This window comes from Triturus cristatus, chromosome 8 (assembly GCF_964204655.1).
Source record: "Triturus cristatus chromosome 8, aTriCri1.1, whole genome shotgun sequence".
Lineage (NCBI taxonomy): Eukaryota > Metazoa > Chordata > Amphibia > Caudata > Salamandridae > Triturus > Triturus cristatus.
This window is the reverse complement of record NC_140591.1, coordinates 919,512,090-919,531,572: the sequence shown is the minus strand read 5'-3', so window position 1 is coordinate 919,531,572 and position 19,483 is coordinate 919,512,090. Positions and strand designations below refer to the sequence as shown.

The 19,483-nt window shown below is 43.0% G+C and overlaps 1 protein-coding gene across 1 annotated transcript in view; it reads left to right on the top strand.

The window, feature by feature from the left end:
- The window catches only part of LOC146805263 (zona pellucida-like domain-containing protein 1), a 516,659-nt gene that overhangs the window by 282,980 nt on the left and 214,196 nt on the right, over positions 1-19,483 (top strand). The window contains exon 6 of the mRNA XM_085622433.1: positions 12,696-12,793. Within this exon, the coding sequence (XP_085478559.1) occupies positions 12,696-12,793 (98 nt within the window). The remainder of the gene's footprint in view (positions 1-12,695; positions 12,794-19,483) is intronic.

Below are 19,483 nucleotides of genomic sequence, written 5' to 3'. Positions count from 1 at the left end.
CCAAAGTAAGCGGCAGATGCCTGATTTGTTTTGTTAGACTCGTTAATAGTTTAGATTTTTTTTCCAAATGCATTTTACACAAATGCAAGTTATTAGGAAAGCACAGTTGTCCTGTCTAGTAAACACACTATTATTAAGTATTGACATTTGTACTTTAATCATAGGTTCTTCCAGTAGACATTTCTTTCAGTACACACACATTTCCAAGCAGGCCTGCTCTCGCCTTGAGCACAAGGAAGTAATACACCATATACGGTATAATCCAACATTTGAAAGCAAGAAAGAGGGGCGTTTAAAAATAAAAAAACTTAGAGGAATTTATTTAACTTGCATTGATTTTGGAGGCAATTTTCGGGAGGCGACAGCAAAAATAAAGCTGTATGTTATTTAAAAATCATGAGTCCCCCTGCTGATACAGGTGTGTTGCCACGTATGGCATGGGTAGAAATGGAAGTGCATGTAAATATTCTTCAAGAGCAGAAACCCTTTGGCAGTAGAGCCTACATGCATAGGGGTGCTATCTAGCACTGTAAGTGGGATAAACAGGTTTGAGAGGGTACTCTAAAAAAGGCATGGGCAAAGAAGTGTAACTAGGAATATTTTATTAGAGGCGCCACCTTAATAATACGAAACACCCTGTGTATATGATTATAATACCTTCATCAGATTTATCCAAATTATTTTTTCAGGAAGAAAAATGCAATTACTCCAGAGGCTGGGCTAACAACCCCCCACCCTCCCAAAAAATTGACAGTGGGGAGCCACTGGCAATGGCCAATGGATCAAGGGAGCCAAAGTAAAAAACAATTTAAAACCACTGATTTAGAGAGAAGGCATTTCTCATGGGTGAGTCATCAGAGTGGAAAGGGCAGCTGTGTTGTGTTGAATGGTCAGGCTCCTCACAAAGGGTAAGGTATGTCTAGGGTCTGACTAAGAGCGTGTCCTATCCGTCACCACAGTTCAAGTAAAGGTGGGTAATCATGCAGAACATGTAAGATGTCACATTGTGCCTGGTCACAGCTCCAGCTGTTCGAGTGGGGAAGCAAGCCTGCTATCTGCGATTTGTGGGGCATCCAATACCAGTCCTCAATAGTCTTAAATACATAGAAGTTTGTTCAGAACTCCATAACTCCCTTCTCCAGATCAACAAGCAGCTCTTTCCAATTAGAATCAGTGTAGTCAACATGTAGAGTATCCTGACATTTGACACATAACAGTGACATGACGGGTAGGGCATGCAAAAGGTGTGTCAAGAGATTGTAGAAGCCAGCCATAATGCCTCTGAAGAGGTCCCTATTGTGTATGTATCATTCTACAGGGAAATGTCGAATGTTCCAAGGTGGCTTCCCAAGTCTACTCCATAGAGATCGCTGCAGTTGAATATACCTCCATTTCTGAGTAGCGCGCAGATGAAATTCCTCCTGAAGCAATGCAAAGGGTTTAAGATCCCCTTGCGATAAAAGCTGTTCCACGATACAGATACTTGCCGTCCTACCGTCCGCCACCCTTCCCAGAATATGGGACGCCCCTCACTTATATATCAAGCATATGGCAGAGTTGTTGGGTGTGTGGGAGAGTAATCGAGCTTTCCCCTGTAACAATTTATGGGCATAGAACCAGGAGCGTAAAGTGGAGCACATCACTGGGTTCAGTGTCAGCGAAGAGGGAGTTTTGTGCACATAAAGAAGCTGTAGACCTGGTCCACTGGATGTACGATGTTGCTTAATGATGATCTACAGGGGGGCAATCATAGCATTTGAGTGCAGCACAGCCATTTGGGACAGCAGTAGGACCAAGGAGCAATGTTCCACTGATGGGAGGCTGAGAACACCTTGACTGCTATGTACCAACAATGTGGACATTCACATTTGGGGATTTATGGCACCCCAGACAAAGTTATTTTCTGATCTTTATCAATGGCTCTCAGTTTGTAAAGGATGAGTGACAATGGTAGCATGCCTAGTTCGCAATTGAATCAGGGTACCGCCATCATCATCATCAGGCATTGATGAGCGATGGGGGCAGGTTCCAATAATCACAATACTAGCTGTACAGGGTTTCATCCACTCAGGGGTGCTTAAGGCACAGCAACTCAGTCAGTAGTATATGCAAGTCACCTCCATTCACAAAGGTTCTGGTTTCCTCCTCCCATCGCAGAAAACACTCATCCACGTTTCCTTGGTCCATGTTTCTTTTGTTTCCCCACGGCCTCGCAAACTCCAAGTGCCCGAAAGCAGCCGTCTCTGCTATGCACGCGCATGTCATACAACTGCTACCTCGTAAGTGATTTCATTTGCGATTGCGCTGCATCAATCAGAACAAGGGGCCAGGTTATGCTATTTTTTTTGTTTTACCCAATGAGAGGAGAGGGGGGTGGATAAGGAGATCAAAGAGTAGCAGTCATAATCATCAAACATAGAAGAGGGGCCACAGCATTTGGGCTGCGAAAAGGACCTATAACGCTAACCTCCGTTCAAGGTTCTGCCATCTTAGTGGCAGTGTGTGTCCCGCAATGTTCTCTCCCCTTATATGTGCTCCCCAGGGAGTAGGTTTTAGGTTTATGCACAGAGGGCCTATAATTTGAAGCCAGATATAGTGTAAGGATCCTTGTGGGGTTTCCTGTAAGTGGCGCATGTAAGGCAGGACACAGTTTCATCTGCGGGGGGAAGAGGTGCCTTACATGAAGGAAAAGTGCAGAGCTCTGAATGTGCACTGTTAAGTGAGCACTAGGTGAGACAAGGCCTCCGGTACAAGTAATATTACCTCTCCTCGCAGTCAGTGATGCTGGGCCCTAGGGTGCAGCCAGCCTGCTATTGATGTTTTTTACTGACTGATCACCAGCATGGCCTAAGTAAACGCTCATTATATTGCGGAGAGGTCTTTGCAGCACTCATTACGGCTGACAGAGGATCTCTCAGGGGCAAACTGGGCTTAATCTGGAATCCTGACAGTCCCAAATTATTTATGATTTATAGTATATAACCAAATGCTAGCGAGGATTCATCAGGGACACATAACTTAGTCATCCCTGACAACATCTTTGTTACCCACAGTCACTTTGACAATTGATATGGCCTCTGCATGGAGCGCATGCTGCAAATTGTTAATGGCCTGTCATCTGCTTGTATGGTGCTCTCTCTGAGACCTTCACATGGCTGTTGTATTTGATTTGAATGTTTAGAGCAGGTGAGCTTTGCTGTGTTAAAGTGAGGTGTTAATTCTAAGTTGGCAGCGTGTGGTGTACCCAGTGCCTGTCGACCTCTCTTGCCTCTAGATCAGCCCCTACATATAGCTGTGGGCAATTATAAACATATGGCCAGCCAAATTGTGCACATCTCCCGGGATGCTCACTGTTTTATGTCTTTTTGCACTGCGTAGTGGTAGTACATCACAGCCTATTAAGGTACAATGCTCGATGGACTGTGTTTGGTTGAAAGCTTGTGGGTGCGTAGTGTGGTGTTTTGTGTGCTGACTAGTATGGTGGAGCTCTTGTCATGGTACTTAAGTTGGTGTGTGCTTCGGTGGGGTTGTGTGTGTGTTGGCAGTGTATGAGTGTGGTCCAGGCATGTGTGGTAAGAACTATTTCTCTTCAATCGTGGTAAAATGTACATTTGTTTACCAGCTTATAGCTTCCTACTGTGGATCAAAACAGGGGCTAGTGTGGTTGTTGCGCATTGGTGTCGTTAACCCTTGCTCTGTGGGAGTCTGAATGAGTAGCACTGTTTCGATGCGCTGGAAATGCCCCCGCCGAAGTGTATGATGGTAGGGGTATTGTGTTTATGCTAACTTATTGACCCTCTTTAGCTTCATGGGGGCATTAATGGCTCTACTGTACTTTAAGGGTTGCTATCAGCAGGCAATAGTGCCACATTGCTTTGTTTTCATCAGGCATGCCTGTTGTTTATCCCCCCATGGACAAGGTCTGGAGATAAAGCTTACTGTGCATTTTAAGCTTGAATTGTTTAGGTGTAAGATTAGCTTTTGTTTGCTGGCAGGTGCTGCAACCTCATGGCTCATCCCCGGAGGTGTAGTCAACTACCAAGACTGCCAGCTCTCCCACGCTCACCTTCCAGGTGCTACATTCAACAGAGGGGCAGCTGCAGGAGCCCTGAGGCAGAAACTCAGAAATAACCTTTGTGTGCCCTTCAAACTGAACAACTTTATTCAGAATGTGGTAGCGATTGAAAGGGAAGTGCCTCTGTGCAGAATGTAATCAAATGCAATCCACCACTTATGACTGCAACACCACAGACTCTCTAGGTCAAGGGTAAGCCAAGCTGCTGCAGAGATGCCAAGGGTCCTTCCATTGCCATCTAGAGGTCCTTCTTCTGGCAGCAGGAACCAGTGGCGCTCCAGTTCCTCCGCAGCTCCAGATACAGTCGGCTGGCAGAGACTATCTTTCCTCCTCCTCTCTACTGCTGACTGGGCTAGTCTTGCACATCCCTCCAGTGACTTGAGCCGCGCTGCCCAGACACTCTCATGCCATTGGAATGTCAACAACACCTCTCGCCTTCTCACAGCTCCTGTCCACCTGCGAGTGCTGCGGACTCCATTCACACCTCTAGCATGATGAAGGGGAGAGTGCTTTGCTTCTGTCGAGACTGGAGTCAGCGCTGGCCCACTCCTTAGCACTGGAGCTGCATCTTCCCTCCATCATTGGTCTCTTGCCAGCCCAGAGCACCAAGAGGGGTAGAAGGATTTAGTGGACGGGGCCACTGAGCTTAGTTTATTTAACCCATTTACCTCCGAGCAGCCCTGATGAATGGGTATTTATTTGGAAGCTCACTGTTCTGCATATACCTGGGTAAAAGAGGATGATTCAAAGTCCACATGTGCATAAGAGCACCCCTAGTACCCATAAATGTTCACCGTTCTTTGAAGTACATACAGGGTGGGCATTTATTAATCATTATGTAGGGTTGAGTGAGTGCCGGTAAATAAACTCCGCTCCGCCGGCATAGTTTTTTTGCCAAACGTCACGCTCCAAACAGGGCTGGGGGTGACAAAAACTCTGTGAACTCTGTCGGCGCAGTGGAGCTCATCGCCCACCCCTAATTATATGGTATGAATGTCTGACCTCATCATCTAATATACTTACCGACTCCCTTAGGACCAGCAGGTTTCATTTGTTAAAATCTCTAGCTCAACCCTGGTTAGCTGTGGCTCTGAACAGCAAGCCTTACACAACTCAACAAGTGTAAAGCATTTAAACAGCACCAAAACAATTGAAAAAGAAACAAGACACTTAAAAAAATAGATATAGATTTTATAAGGTACAGTTAATATGAACTCTTTACTCAACCGTGAACAAACATTTGCAAAATCAACAAATGTGATATTTAGAAACTTTTTGTTTTGAGCAGAAACTTTGGCAAGTTGTATTGCAGACATTTAGAGTTACTTTTGGTGATCAGCTCTGACAGGAAGCCAGTCAGGGGGATCAAATAGGACCTCAGAGACAGTTACCTCAACAGGTAAAGAAGTGTTCGGTCAGTTCCAGGCACGTTAATCCTATCCCATAGAAGTGATCCTGGTTCAAGGGATACAAGATGCTGGAGATGCTCAAGGAGGCTGTGGATGCAATGAGGTCAATGGGGGTTTCCCTGAGGCTGCTTCTCGGTCCGCAGAAGGGGTGATGTGGTCCTGGACACATGCCAATGTCCCTCGAAGTCCTCTTGGTTCTGGCAGAATTCCAATCGCCACTGGACTACCTGTTGCCCTGTATCACAATTACAGCCAAATCCTTACCTGGATTATAAATCATGTTCTGGGTGATTAAGCTGCTCTCCAACAAGTCTCCTGGGTCCAGCAGACTCAGATGCAACGTTGAGGATTGGGTCCTGGCATCTGGTATTGCAAGTCAAAGAGGAGTGGCGGTTTAAAGATTTGGGTTTTCAAATTGCCCCAGTAGGCATCTTCAGCTGTTGTGACTCTGTGTTGCGAACAGGAGTTCAGCCAACTGACTCCTGAAGATTCTTGCCTCGCCTAAGTCCTGGAAATGACTTCTCCACGAGCAAGATCCAGACCCACTCCTTTGCTAGCCTCCAGGTTCAGCAGGTGTATCCATGCTGTGTAGCCTCTCTTTTCAGGATCCATGGTGCAGCAGGGCGGTTTTACTATTGTTCTTCTTCTAGTCCAGATGAGATCTCAGTTCTAGGTTTCAGGGGTGCCAATTTTATGCTTAGAAAGTGTCCTCAGGGTAGATGTGGTCAGTACCCAATGGGCCACTAGTTTCCCTCCCTCCTAATGAACAATTCCTGAGAAGTCTGGCATTTGGCTATACCAAATTGCAGATTCTGCCCACTCCCAACATGGCTGAACCCCTCTTTTGGTGTCCAGAGCTTCCTTGCACAACCCAGAGGTGTGGTTACCAAGGGTTCTACACTTTCCTCAAAAACAAGTTTGGCAACTGGTTTCCCCTTTCTTTTTCCGTGTGCCAGCCTGTATACCTTGACAATGGAGCAGTCCTTCTTGCAAGTGTTATCCATTTGCCCTTCAAAGTCAGCTTCTTCTTTGAAGTTTGCTTTTTGACCCAACACCTGTGTGGCTTCTTGCATGGAGGGAGGTAAAACCTCTCTCCGGTGCAGGGTTCTATTTTCTCCTTTCCTGGAAGTCATTAGCACATATCTCCAGGAGGGCTGAAAGCTGTCTCAGGGACAGGATCTTTGTGCAAACATAAGGGCAAATAAGATTAAAAGCAACAAAGAGGCAAATTTGTAACAATTGCACACCACAATCTGTTACATTATTATCGACTGAAGAATCTAGTCGTACTTAATGTAAGAATTTGTTTGATACATTGGAGTATCAACTTTGGTTGCATGGTTGAGGAGTTAGCACAGCTGAGGGGTCAGCGTGTAACATTGTACTCGCCAGGGGGGCGACCAAGACTTTTCCCAGTAAAAAGTACAGTTGCATATTTTTACTGTCAGGACACGTAAAATACATTTGAAATATAATAAACTGTGCCTTAGGGCTCTGTGGGTCTATCATAAGGATGAGTTACACATATTGCAGAAGAGCACTACGCTTTGCCATTGCTTTAAATGTCAAAGTAGGGTTAGCAGTTCAAAACTGCTTTTCCAGTCTGCAACAGTGGACTGGGAGATAGGGTTTACACTCACGGTGGCACAACTGGTGCTGCAATCACTGTTGTGACCCTCTAAAATACATGCCCTGGGTACCATGCACTGGGGGCTTACAAGTAAGTTAGCTTATCCCAATCTGGTATAAACTGATTGATGATACACATTTTATGGTTATTGCACTGACACTGAAGACTGGTTAGCAGGCCTCACTGCCCTCTCAGAGTCTAAAAACCAGCAGCATGAGTCCAAGAACTTGGGAGTGAACATACGAAAAGAGGCCTTTTCTTACAGCAACACAGTGCAAGCCACTAGTTCAGTTCAGTAAATCTTTATTTCGATGATTAAAAATCATCATAAAAATACATTTGGTATAAAATTCATATAATTTACATTTCTGAACTCCATTCGAATAAAAGCAACACCAGACCAGATTGATACAATTCGTACAAAGGGGTAAAAATATTATATACATCATTGCTTAATCCCTTGTGTTCCTTAACCTTACTGCTACTTTCAAAAAGCTTATCACTGAACATAAAGTGCGCATATCATTTGCTCTTTGAAGAAACAGTAATGCGGATTTAGCATGACGGAATTTTCCCTCTCTTAAGATATCAACCAAGAATGTGTGCCGGGGGATACGATAAAAAGGACACAATAATACAAAATGAAGGGTGTCCTGCGGAGACATACTGTCGCAGCCGCAGGCACCCTTCTGCTCAATAGTTACAGTAAAACCAGATGGATAAGATAAAATATAGGGTAACAAATTGAGCCTAAAACGACACATTAAAAACCTGTCCTGTTGATTATACATCAGAAATAAATATGGTTCCATCCCCTCCCCATTTTTGAGCAAACAATGAGCCGCTACTGAGCGCTTTAGTAATGCGGGGGCTGCTCTGTCAGTTTCCAGTTTTTCCAACAGAAGTTTTTTAATTTGTGGATTCCGAGTCGTAGACATTGTACACGGATTGCTAAAGAGAATATGCTGGTCTATAGACTCTAGTGTTGTTTTGACATATTTCAGCCAGGGGATTTGCATCCCCTTATCCCTTTGCAAACAATCTGTGACAATTTCCCTACTCAGTTCCACCTCAGGGTTGGCCCAAATTCTGAGCCATGCCATAACCGGCCTAATCTTCACCTGGTCAGTAATGTATGGAATCCCAAGTTCTGAATGTGCAATTTCCGCGGGTGTAGACTGTGGGATCTTTAGGATTCTACGGAGAAATATATCTTCTTCTTGCTGTAAATGTTTAGCATCCCTAAAGCCCCACACCTCCGCTCCATACAATGCCTTTGCGGTGCTTATTGAGCTATTTAGGCTCATTACTTGTTCCGGGGACCAACGTCCCAACCTGCGAGCAAAATTTAATATTGCACCATTTGAGGAGACCAGTTTAGTACAACGTTCCTCAATCAATGAGTTAAACTGGATCTTACCATCAAATAGAAGGCCTAAATAGGGAAAAGTACTAATAGTGCCCATCTCGTGGGTCCCTATTCTGAATACACATTTCTTAGTAGGCCTTTTGCCTGCAATCATCGCAAATGATTTGCTCAAGTTCACTGACAGATCTAAATTGTCCATGAACTTTACAAATCCATCGATGAGCGATTGTAGACTTTGTGGAGTTCGTGCGAGCAGGACCGCGTCATCCGCGTACAACAGTACCGGAATTTGACGCTTCCCTACTTTGGGACAATCTACAGACTGGGCAATAAGGCTTGTCTCAAGATCATTGATATACAATGAGAACAAAAATGGAGCGAGAATACACCCTTGCCTTACTCCACTAGTACACGGAAATGGGTCAGTTCGCCCCCCCTCCGCACTAAGGCGGACCCTGGCAGTAGTATTCCAATGTAACTCTCTCAAAATATTTATGAGGCCCGGGTCTATTCCCAAATTGTTCATCATTATCCACAGTTTGTTCCTGTTTACGTTATCAAAGGCCGCAGCCAGATCCATAAATCCCATATAAATGGAGCCGCTGCTAGCTTTAGTGTATTTAGCAATCCATAAATATAGATTTAAACATTGATCGCTAGTCGATTTTCCCGCTCTAAACCCATACTGTGTATCCGCTATTATAGAATGCTCCTCTGACCAAGTCATAAGACGGTTTAAAACCACCCGCCCAAGTATTTTGGCTGAGACATCAATCAGCGATATCGGTCTATAGCATTGGGGGTTGTCCCTATTCCCTTTCTTAAAGATAGGGACAATTAGTGCAGTAGACCAAGATCGCGGGAGTCCTGATCTAATTGCCGAATTTAACACCCTCGTCAAAATTGGCGCCCACAGGTCGATGTTACTTCGATATTGATCTGGGGGTGTACCGTCGGGCCCTGGAGCTTTATTCGGTGTCAACCCTTGGATTGCCTTAATGACCTCAGTTAGTGTAAGATCTATTTCCAGACTCCGTGCCCCATCCCAGCCCCCTTCTTGTTTTATGTCTTTAGAGTGGTTATAAATACCCTCAAAATGAGTCACCCATTGTTGGGGGAGGATATTTGTGCTAAGGACCGGTGCGCTACTATCCTGGAAACAGGGCCTATTAATAATCCTCCAGAATTCCGTGAAGTCCCTATTTTCTCCTGCCTCTCTTAAGTCAGCCCAGACTTCTGCTTGTAGGGTAGCCTGTCTGTCTTTTATCTTGATTTTATAGATTTGTCTGCACTTGGCCACTTCAGCTTTATCTCTAGGGTTAGCTTTGAGGCTTGTTTTTAGGTTTCTTAATGCTCGGGAACAGTTAGTATCAAATCATCTTGGCTGTGTATATATCTTACTAGGACCTTTTGCTTCTAGCAATTTATCAGCCAGTGTTGTCAATTCCCCGAAAGACACAACTAGATCGACTCTCTCTATCTTAGGGTCTAGGCAGTCTTCAACATATTTTTTGCCTTTTACAAGCAGTGTTGTATAAAATTCCTGAGAGTTTATATTTGCCCACCTTAAGCGCCTTCCCCGGTCTGTCAGCCTTAAGCTAATGTGCAATTGTTTATTTATTTCCGAGTGACCATTATAAAGTAATTCTAAAACCAAGGGATTGTGGTCACTAAAAGTGCTCCATTTGGTACTGACCTCTATAATCCGATGTTTTGCAAAGGGGGATATCAACATAAAATCTATAATAGTGGAGCATCCTCTGCCTTTGAAGGTTGGCACCAAGGTGCCCTCTGGGCCTGGAACTATTAAATCAATAGTATGTGCTAACGTATGTGTGCCAATTAATTTAGTTAATATTGACCCCTCAGTGCTATGCTCAAGGTGTGGCCCCTTCGTGACCGGGCAAGCAGCCCAGTCTGCAGTTACCGGTAGCAGGTTTGGGCAGAGGTGACAATTTAAATCCCCCATTAATAACACAATTGGTTCGCCCCCCCCCCTTCCTTTGATCAGCTTCTTGGGTCAGTCTGACATCTAATTCCTGCAGGGCAGCATTCCTACCATTTGAAGAACCTGAGTTATAAATGTTAAATAACTGTACCCTCAGCCCTTGCCCTTGAAATGTTGCTGCTTGAAGAGTATATGATGTCCAGGGTGGTAAAATCCAACTTCCCTTTAGATTAATGTCCACATACAATGCTAGCCCTCCCCGCGCCCTTCCTATACTACTCTCTTGGGCTGGGACAAAGAAACACTTATAGCCCTCAAGATGATAGAGGTCGGGCTTAACCGCCCAGGTCTCCTGAAAAGCTAATATGTGAAAACCACATAACTGGTTTCTCCAATCTATATTATCAAACTTTCCGGCTAGACCTGCTATATTCCATGATATTATATTGATCCTTCCCCCTTTCACCCTCGTAGCCTTTAATCCCTGGTCGTTTAGCCTGACTACATCCCTCCTTACTGGGGTAAGCTCCTGTTTCTGCCGATCTTGGTTTAGCGGGGTTACTGCCGACCCCTTCCGCTGGTAACTTCCTCGGGATACTAGTTCACTGTTATCAGTGAGCATCCTTCTTCCTGTCCCCTCCTGATGTGTCTCTAGTTGGGGTAGTCAGTCATTCTCATCCAGGGACTGTAGGGGACTAAATCTATTTGTCCACTGTGGACCACCCTGATTTAATATTGATGGGCCGCTGAATTCATAATTTCTTGCCTGAAACCCATCCGGTCCTCTATCCCTTCTTACTTGTGTATGATTTAAAGGATAGGTAACACAGTTTCTGGGATAGAAGTACCCTAGTGGCATGGATCGTATAGTACTGGTCGCATTCCTGTTATGGTTGCCCAGTATATACTCCACTAGCCACTATTCTGTATTGCATTTATTTACAAATTCACACAAGGTGGCACAAATGGTCCCTTGTTCGATTTAGTACATCCCTTTTAAGCACTAGTGTTACCTTGCGATGACTTGCGTCACACAGAGTAATGCATGTCCTTAGTCAATCTGGGACTGATGCACTTTCATGAAGCTGTAGTTCCACCTGTTGTTAATAGAGGTCTCACTCAAGTCTGATACAATTGCTTCAAATGACATGCACCAAGCTGAGCAGGAGTGGCTTGAATATATAACTTTGCATACACACTTTTGCTATTTTAATCATTTGCATTTGTTTTTCATTTGTTTTATTAAGTGCCATAGCCGCTTCAAATAAATTAATGAATGAGTAAAAAATACAGATTTCAATACATTTCTTGATTTTTTTTTTTATCAAAGTCAGTAATCACACCCTGCTATATATAGGAACTTTTGTTCACTGGTAAGTACGAGGGTATTTAGATAATTCATTTTGGCTGTTTCATTTTCGGTTGGTGAAAGTGTATGCATGAAAGTGTGTTTTTTAAGTACAGTGGTTGTTCTTTCTTACAGTGGTAAGAAAGGAGGATAAGTGTTTTGCCCGAATACTTTGTATCAGTAGCCAGGTAGTGGACTTTTGCCTGACAAGCTGAATAGTAATTCTCCGAAAATGGTGAAACAAGTAGTCCTCCAATACGGGGTGAAAAATTTGTTCGAAAAGCTGCAGTATCACAAGTAGTTAAAACAGGTCTCTCTCCAGTCAGATACGAGTGGCTGGGGAGGGGGGGGGGGGGCGTTTGGCTTCATCCAAGAAATGTGCATATATACTTCAGCTACTCCAATGGCTTGTGCTTATTTTCTGTAGGATAAATAAATATACCAAAGCTGGTTTATAGCGAGGAATCAACATTGCAATTTACAATACATTTCCTGAGAGTTATGGAAATAAATGATGAAACCCTATCATCCATATGTGCTCTCATTCATTGGGAAGTGCAAGTGCCTAACAAGTTCTATTCTTCGGAAACTATTTTTTAGGTGTATGTGTGCATGTGCAAGGGTAAACTGCAGACACTCAAAGTGAAAAAATCCAATGGCTGCAGTGGACTGGTCTGTTGATCTATACCATCTGCTGGTGGGGGGGGGGTGTATTATTTGTGTGACATGTCAACAGACTAAGGGTTAAAGAATGTTGGTTCGGAACCTCTATAAAGTATGTATGTTTATATGATATCTTTTGGAAAACATGAGGCTGGCAGGACAGCTAATGCTGTCTTTAGGCCTGAGCAAAAAGGTCACTAAGGAAAACATAAAATGTACCTTTTAATGACGGAATCATTCACTTTCTTTGTAGGATTCCAACTACTCAAGGATTCTTACAGTGCCTCAAACAGGAATCTACTTGAAAACAAGAGTTTTTGTTGAAGTGAAGGCCACAAATCTCACAAATAAGTATGTTATATGAGTTGGTAATTAATATATTTGTGAATTCAATATAGATGTGTCATACAACAAGCAACATGTATATCACTATCTGTATTATTCTTCCATTATTGCAAATCACAAATGCATCTTGATGTGAGAACTGTGTAAGGGACTGTCAGGCCAGAAATGTAGAGAGTACGTTCACCAATGCAAATGTAGTACTGAATTCTGCCTATCTACCTGTCTTTGTGTTTTACACATATATTTTGTGTCTTTTTATAGAAGCTATATGTATGTAATTTGTACATGAATCATAAGGCTGCCTGGTTTCGTTTTCTAACAGCAGCATCAGGGGAGGAGGGGCGGGGGGAGATATTCATTTTTTATTAACGTAACATATTTCTAAGTAAGGGTCAAACCTAAGTGCTAAAAAATGTTATTTCGAATTTAAACAAATGATAAAATAATACACTGACATTTATTTAAAGAGCTTCTCTATCAATCAATGTACAGTATAAGAAATATCAATTGTAAGTTAAAAAGCAAGAAAAAACATGCATTTTTTTTATATAATAACAATTATAATTAATAATTGCTAACCTTGAGTAATGAATTTAAGCTGCACATTTAGAGTTCCATGTAAACACATTTCACAAAACACAAACTAAAAGCTTGTCAAAGTAGCCAGACTGAAAATCTTTGGGGTGCGTTTTAGGAATCTGCTTTGCGAATCTTAGCTAAACTATTTCTTCTCACTGGCGCTTATTGGAAGAGATTATTATTGCTAGGTCAAACTCGACCTAGCCAAATCCTTGCTCTCTATTGGAGCTATCCCTCAGGCACAGCGCAAAATGCCCATTCCCAAGACCTTGCAACAGTTTGTTTGACAATAACATTTATGAGGCAGTATGTATCCAGTGAATGCCTTTGATCCACTGTGAATGCATCTCTGGAGTAATGCAAGTGACACAACATGTCCATCTGTGTATTTTCACTCTCAAAGAGCTGGGATACCTTCCTCTTAAAGGGACATGAGCCGCAACACCAAAATAAAGTGTTGTATTGTTTATGCGACATCACGGGAGGGGTCAAGATGATTTTCTGCTCCCTCTGATGCCCACAGCTACCACTCACAAAGCGGAACCTATTCCTCACAGACAGCTTTTGTTTGTCGATGTTTCCTTGCGGACAAAAAGTTGATACATTTTCAATTCAATTTGATTGAAGGAAAATCACACACCAATGATACATTGGTACATATATGTTAAAAATAGACACCGGCAACCCAGGAAAAGTTAGAAAGATGTATTCTTACTTCGTAGTAATCAATACAGGCAGCCGTGAGCGCACACCAACGGTTCAGCACAGCTCAAACCGTCCTCTGCCGTTGCTCTGTTGCACCCATGGAATGCTGGCATTAACATTCCATGAAAGCACCGGTGCCACGAGCAACACCTTGTAGTTCCGCCATGAGCAGGGAATGTTAAGTTGCAACACGCCTCCCCTTTTTCTAACTCATTATAAGAAAATACCATAAACATTGGAGTAATCCGCAAACATACATAAAAACCAGAAACAAGAAAAAAATGGAAAATAACATCCTACAAAATAGATAATAACAATGCAAGCTCCCAAAGGGGTAGCTAGTGAACTCAATATAGACAATGAAAAGCTTTCACAAATAATTTTTAAAAGTAAAACAGTCCAGATTCGAAAGAGAACAAAATCATAGAATCTTACAAACACGTTTTCCCGAGGAAAGAATTTCAGTGGTCTTTTCTCCCTCGAGGTTCACCATGTGTACTTTCAGGATCGCTGACTTTCACCAATGTGCACCATCCCCTCATTGCCCATTCAGCAATTTCACCGCACATCAATCTCTCCTCACCTCCTCCACCTGACAAGGAAGGCTAAATCTTACTCTTCCTTTTGCACACCTTGATTCAGGCACTTTCACACGCACCCAATCATCTTTTCCAACTACACGTTTGTTTCCTTTAATTACATCATACCTCTCCTTGCTTTTCTATGAATTTCTCACATTTTGCTCCTGATTTCTCCAACGTCATGACCCAATCTACTGCTAGATTTGACCTTCGATAAATTGTTCAACCATGCTGGCCTCAAAAGATCCTGTGTGACCCTACTCCTCAAACCCACAAAAGGATAAATTCCTGTTACACTGTGAGGCGTGTTAAGATATGACCATAATATAGCATGAAGAACATCCACCACATCAACGCCATCAATAACTGCCCCTCTGATGCCATCACTGACCATTCTTTTGGCCCTCTCAATTTTACCATTGCCCTGCGGATGATATAGACTGCACTTTTTGTGTCTGATACCTGTTCCGTTCAAGAACTCACCCATTTCTGACTAAAATAATTGCACACCATTATCAGACAGTAACTCAGGAGGAAACACATCCATGAGAAATGTGATAACAATTCTGCTATTTGGCATCCTAATGAATTTCACCTCAAACCACTTTGTCAAATGATCAACTAGAACAATGGCAAACCATTGAGCATGAGGCAAAACATAAAAGCGTCCAAGGAAATCAATCCTGACTCTTTCCTATACATTCTGTGGACACTCAGGGATGACCATAGGTGGGGTTGCACAATTCAGCCCTTTGTCATTGCTTATCAAATTCACGCACTGCCCAACCCAATCAATCCTCAACATCCCTAGCCATACATGGCCACTAGACAATATTTCTCTATCGTTTTTTGTCAAGGTCATGCCTAAATGGCACTTGTGACTAATATTAAAAAGTCTGTCTCTAATTTCCCTTGGAGGATCAATTGGTCAGTCTGGAACAATAACCTTGATTCATTAGATAACTCAGATTAAACCTTGCTCTATGCTTTAAGTTCAACAGAAATATTTTCTTCTCTTGGCCACCCTTTATTTACATACACCACACATTTCCCCAACACCAAATCCTGGTCGAATGCACCCTTCCATTACTCCTCACTGACATACTTGTTATCTAACCAAAACACTTTGGCCACTAAACACTGGTAATCAACCCCCTCATTATTGTCTTCCCAGACACTGGCATACTGGACAAGAAGTCAACTTTCTTATTACTCCCACCAGGTATATAGTCTACAGAGAAATCATATCCCAGCAACTTCACACTTAGCCTCACAAGTCTAGCTGTGGCATTGGTAGAATTGACATTGCTCCCACTCAAAATGGATGGGTATGTGGTCTGACCTTAATATAAACCTTGTAATCCAAACATAGGCTCTAAAGTGCTCCACTGTCCAGACATATGCAAGTATGTTATGCTCAATGACAGAATACTGTCTTTCCATTGGTCTAATGGTATGAGAGGTAAAAGCAATGGTACGCTCATGCCCCCCTCTGCCATGGGATAGTACAGCTCCCAGTCCCAAACCACTTGCATCAACTGACACTGTTAGACATTCACCGGGTGTGTATGAACTGAGAAGAAGTGCCTTCGACAAACTTTCCTTAGTCTTTTTAAAAGCCAGCTCTTGTGCTTCACTCCACACAAACGTAATGTTTTTCTTCAACAAAACAAGAAGCGGTTCAGCTTTTGTTGCAAAATTATCTACGAATTTATTGTAAAATTCACACATACTTATAAAAGCTTTAAAATGTTTCTTGTCACTTGGAACTAACACTTTCCAATGGCTCTCAATAACCCCGGATGTGGACCAATGCCCTTACCTGAAACGTAGCCCAAATACTCTGTCTCATGTACGCCAAAACTAAATTTGTCTCTCCGGAGTTGCAACCCTTTCTCTTCCAAAGAAGACAAAACCACATCCAATCTAGCTATATACACCTCATGAACTTTGCCATACAACAAAATGTCATCTGAAAGACAAGACCTCCAGTCCTTTCAGTCCTTTCACTACCTCACACATTACCCTTTGAAACACTGCAGCAGTGGGTGCAAGTCCACATGGCATCCTACAAAATTGGTAAACACCACTTAGTGTGACAAACCCTGTAAGGTGTTTAGATAGGGTATGATTCCAAGGTGTTTGACACCAAACACGACATGTTTCCGTGCAGCCAGTGCAAAGTTAGCATTAACCATTTAAGATATAATACACTTAAGAGTATATGGTCAGGCTGCATCACTGACAACCCCGGAGAAGAAATTCCGAAGGCTGCAGAGGGGCTCAGATCATGCCTGGTCACCCTCTCACATATAACCAAACACCCTGCCTTCAGGATTGATAAGGCCTGCCATAGGGGTGACTGATAGGTTACTATGTGCAGTGATAGGTGAGGTATAGTGAACCTATACCTCAGTAAGGGGTGCATGCACCACCTTACCCAGGTTGCAGTAGAAGACCTGTGGTGTCATTTTGGAGGGCTTTCCAGGGGTGGCACAATACATGCTTCAGCCCCTGGTAGGCCCCGGGGTACCGATTCCCTGGGAACATAGTGTACCATATACTAGGGACTCACAAGGGTACCCCAGAATCCAATCTGAAGTGTACCTAAAGTACATGAAATCAATTTAGAGAGGAAGCAGCTAGGCTGGGGCTCTGAATAGCAGGGTCCTAGCCAGACTAAAGTCGAAAAACAGTGAAACACCAGCAAAAAGTGGGGGTAAACATGTGAAGCAGATCCTACTCTCCTACACTCCTCAGGAACTTGTTATCAGAGGCTGCTAGAGTGGATACATTGGAAGAACCCCATAGTTCGGAGCTGTAAAGAACTGACCCCAAAACTTTAGCATCATAGATTTGTAGGACTGAGCTACTGGGATTGGAGAAAGAGCAGTTGAATTCTTTCAATAGGACTCCAGAGATTTGGCTAAACTTCTGAGCCATAATTTTTATCTGTGGCCACATTACACATGCAGCACATTTTCCTTCATTGCGAGCCATCCAGGTGTCAGATGTAATGTAGTTAGAAGAGAGAGAAGACAAACGTTTACTACTGGCAAAGGGTGGTGGCTTAGGTGAGGAGGACAATGATGGTTGTCAATCAATCACTCGGGTACATTAACCCAAATTGTCTATTGCCTGGGACACTTGGAGACCGGTCACTGGATGGCTATATTTGAAACTAATATTTGATTTGAATACATGGGGAGATGTAGTGTCCACTAAGTTGTCAACTATGTCCCTTGTGCCAACTGTTAGTTCAATGCTATTGGATTAAGAGCTGTGGGGAAAGTGTCTTTGGGCAGCCAGTATGTCCTCTCTAATTTCTGAATGACAACCCCTCACACTTCTTATACAATGAAAGTTTTTGTTAATTAGAAACTCTTCTCCTTCTTTGAGTAAATGAGTCCTCGAAAGCTTAGACACATTTTTCTGAAATATGGAATGACTACACCTGGAAATTGCTAGCTCAGAATGACTTGGAGGATAGTGTCTAGTGATAGACTGGGGTTTGGGTGGGTACCCTACCCACCCCCAAGAACACACAAAGATTACCAGAGCTAGAAATAGATGGGGTACGGTTTTGAATGAGCCCAAAAGAGGTGGTGAAACCTAACCTCCCCGTCCGTTCTTGGTTTCTCTACCTGAGTAGTCTTGTGCAAGAGGGCAAAGAAAGGCTAGATAAGCTAAAAACAATAGCTTTCAAGCCACCAATCTCCTCCCTAAGTGCGTCAATGTGACAGCATAATGAGGCTAATAAAGGCTTAGTAGAAAGGGAATCAGATGTGTGTTCAGTAGCTGACTTAACAGATGAAGTGGGTTGTGGTGGCTCAGTAAGGGGAAAAAAATTATTACTGCAAGGGATTTGGAAAGTGGAGGGAGGGATACCAAGAGTCAAATTGCTCTGTTCAATAACGGTGGCTGCAACGGGAAAGGGGTTATTTTTAGTTCCAACCTGTCCTAATAGAAATCTAGCAATGTTGGCAGGTTTAACACCCTATTTATCTATTGGAGATTTGCCTGACTGTTGTGCACCACCAAGCTTCTTTTTGAGAATAGCTCCCTGGAGAGATAATAATTTAGAAGAGGATTTATGTTTGGGATTAGCTTCATTTAGCAGCAACGGGGAAATCAGGGCCTATCAACTGTTCCACCTCTTCAATCAGATTTTTCATCAAGGGTATTAGTATTTGAATTAGTTTGGTGTTTGGATTATTTGTCTGTGCCCTGAACCTGAGTCAGTGCTTTTCGCTCTCACACATTCCCCTAGTGAAATCACCCTGGCCTGGATAATTTTTACTCAAAATGAGCAACAATAAAACAAAAGATCAATCAGTCATTACCGATAATAAATAAATAAACTAAATAACTCAAAGGAATATAGATGGATCATAAAATGTGCTAATAACATGACATAGTAAAACACAATTGCCAAGCGAATGTAGAAAAGTAAAACTCAGACACAGAATAGTTTAAATCAAGGCATGTTGCTTGAGTAAAAGTCACAGAGCCTTTCTATGAGCAGCAACAGGAATTGTGGCAGCGCACCCCCTTCCTTAAGATGGGGCAAACAGCTTCAATAGAACAGAAGACATTCCCCACAGTAGCAGGTAGTTGCAGGAGTAGAGCAAAATGCCCCCAGAAGCAAGGAAAGAATAGCCGATGTTAGTAAAAATACGCCCTTGTACCAATGTTCCTCACCCCAAAACCAGACAAAGTTGTGAGAAAAAAGAGGACAGATAGTAAAACCACAAAACCGGAAGCGAAACCCCACCATCTTATTTAGGCTGTTGAAGGACCTGGATTTTACAGGGAGGCATCCTATACCACC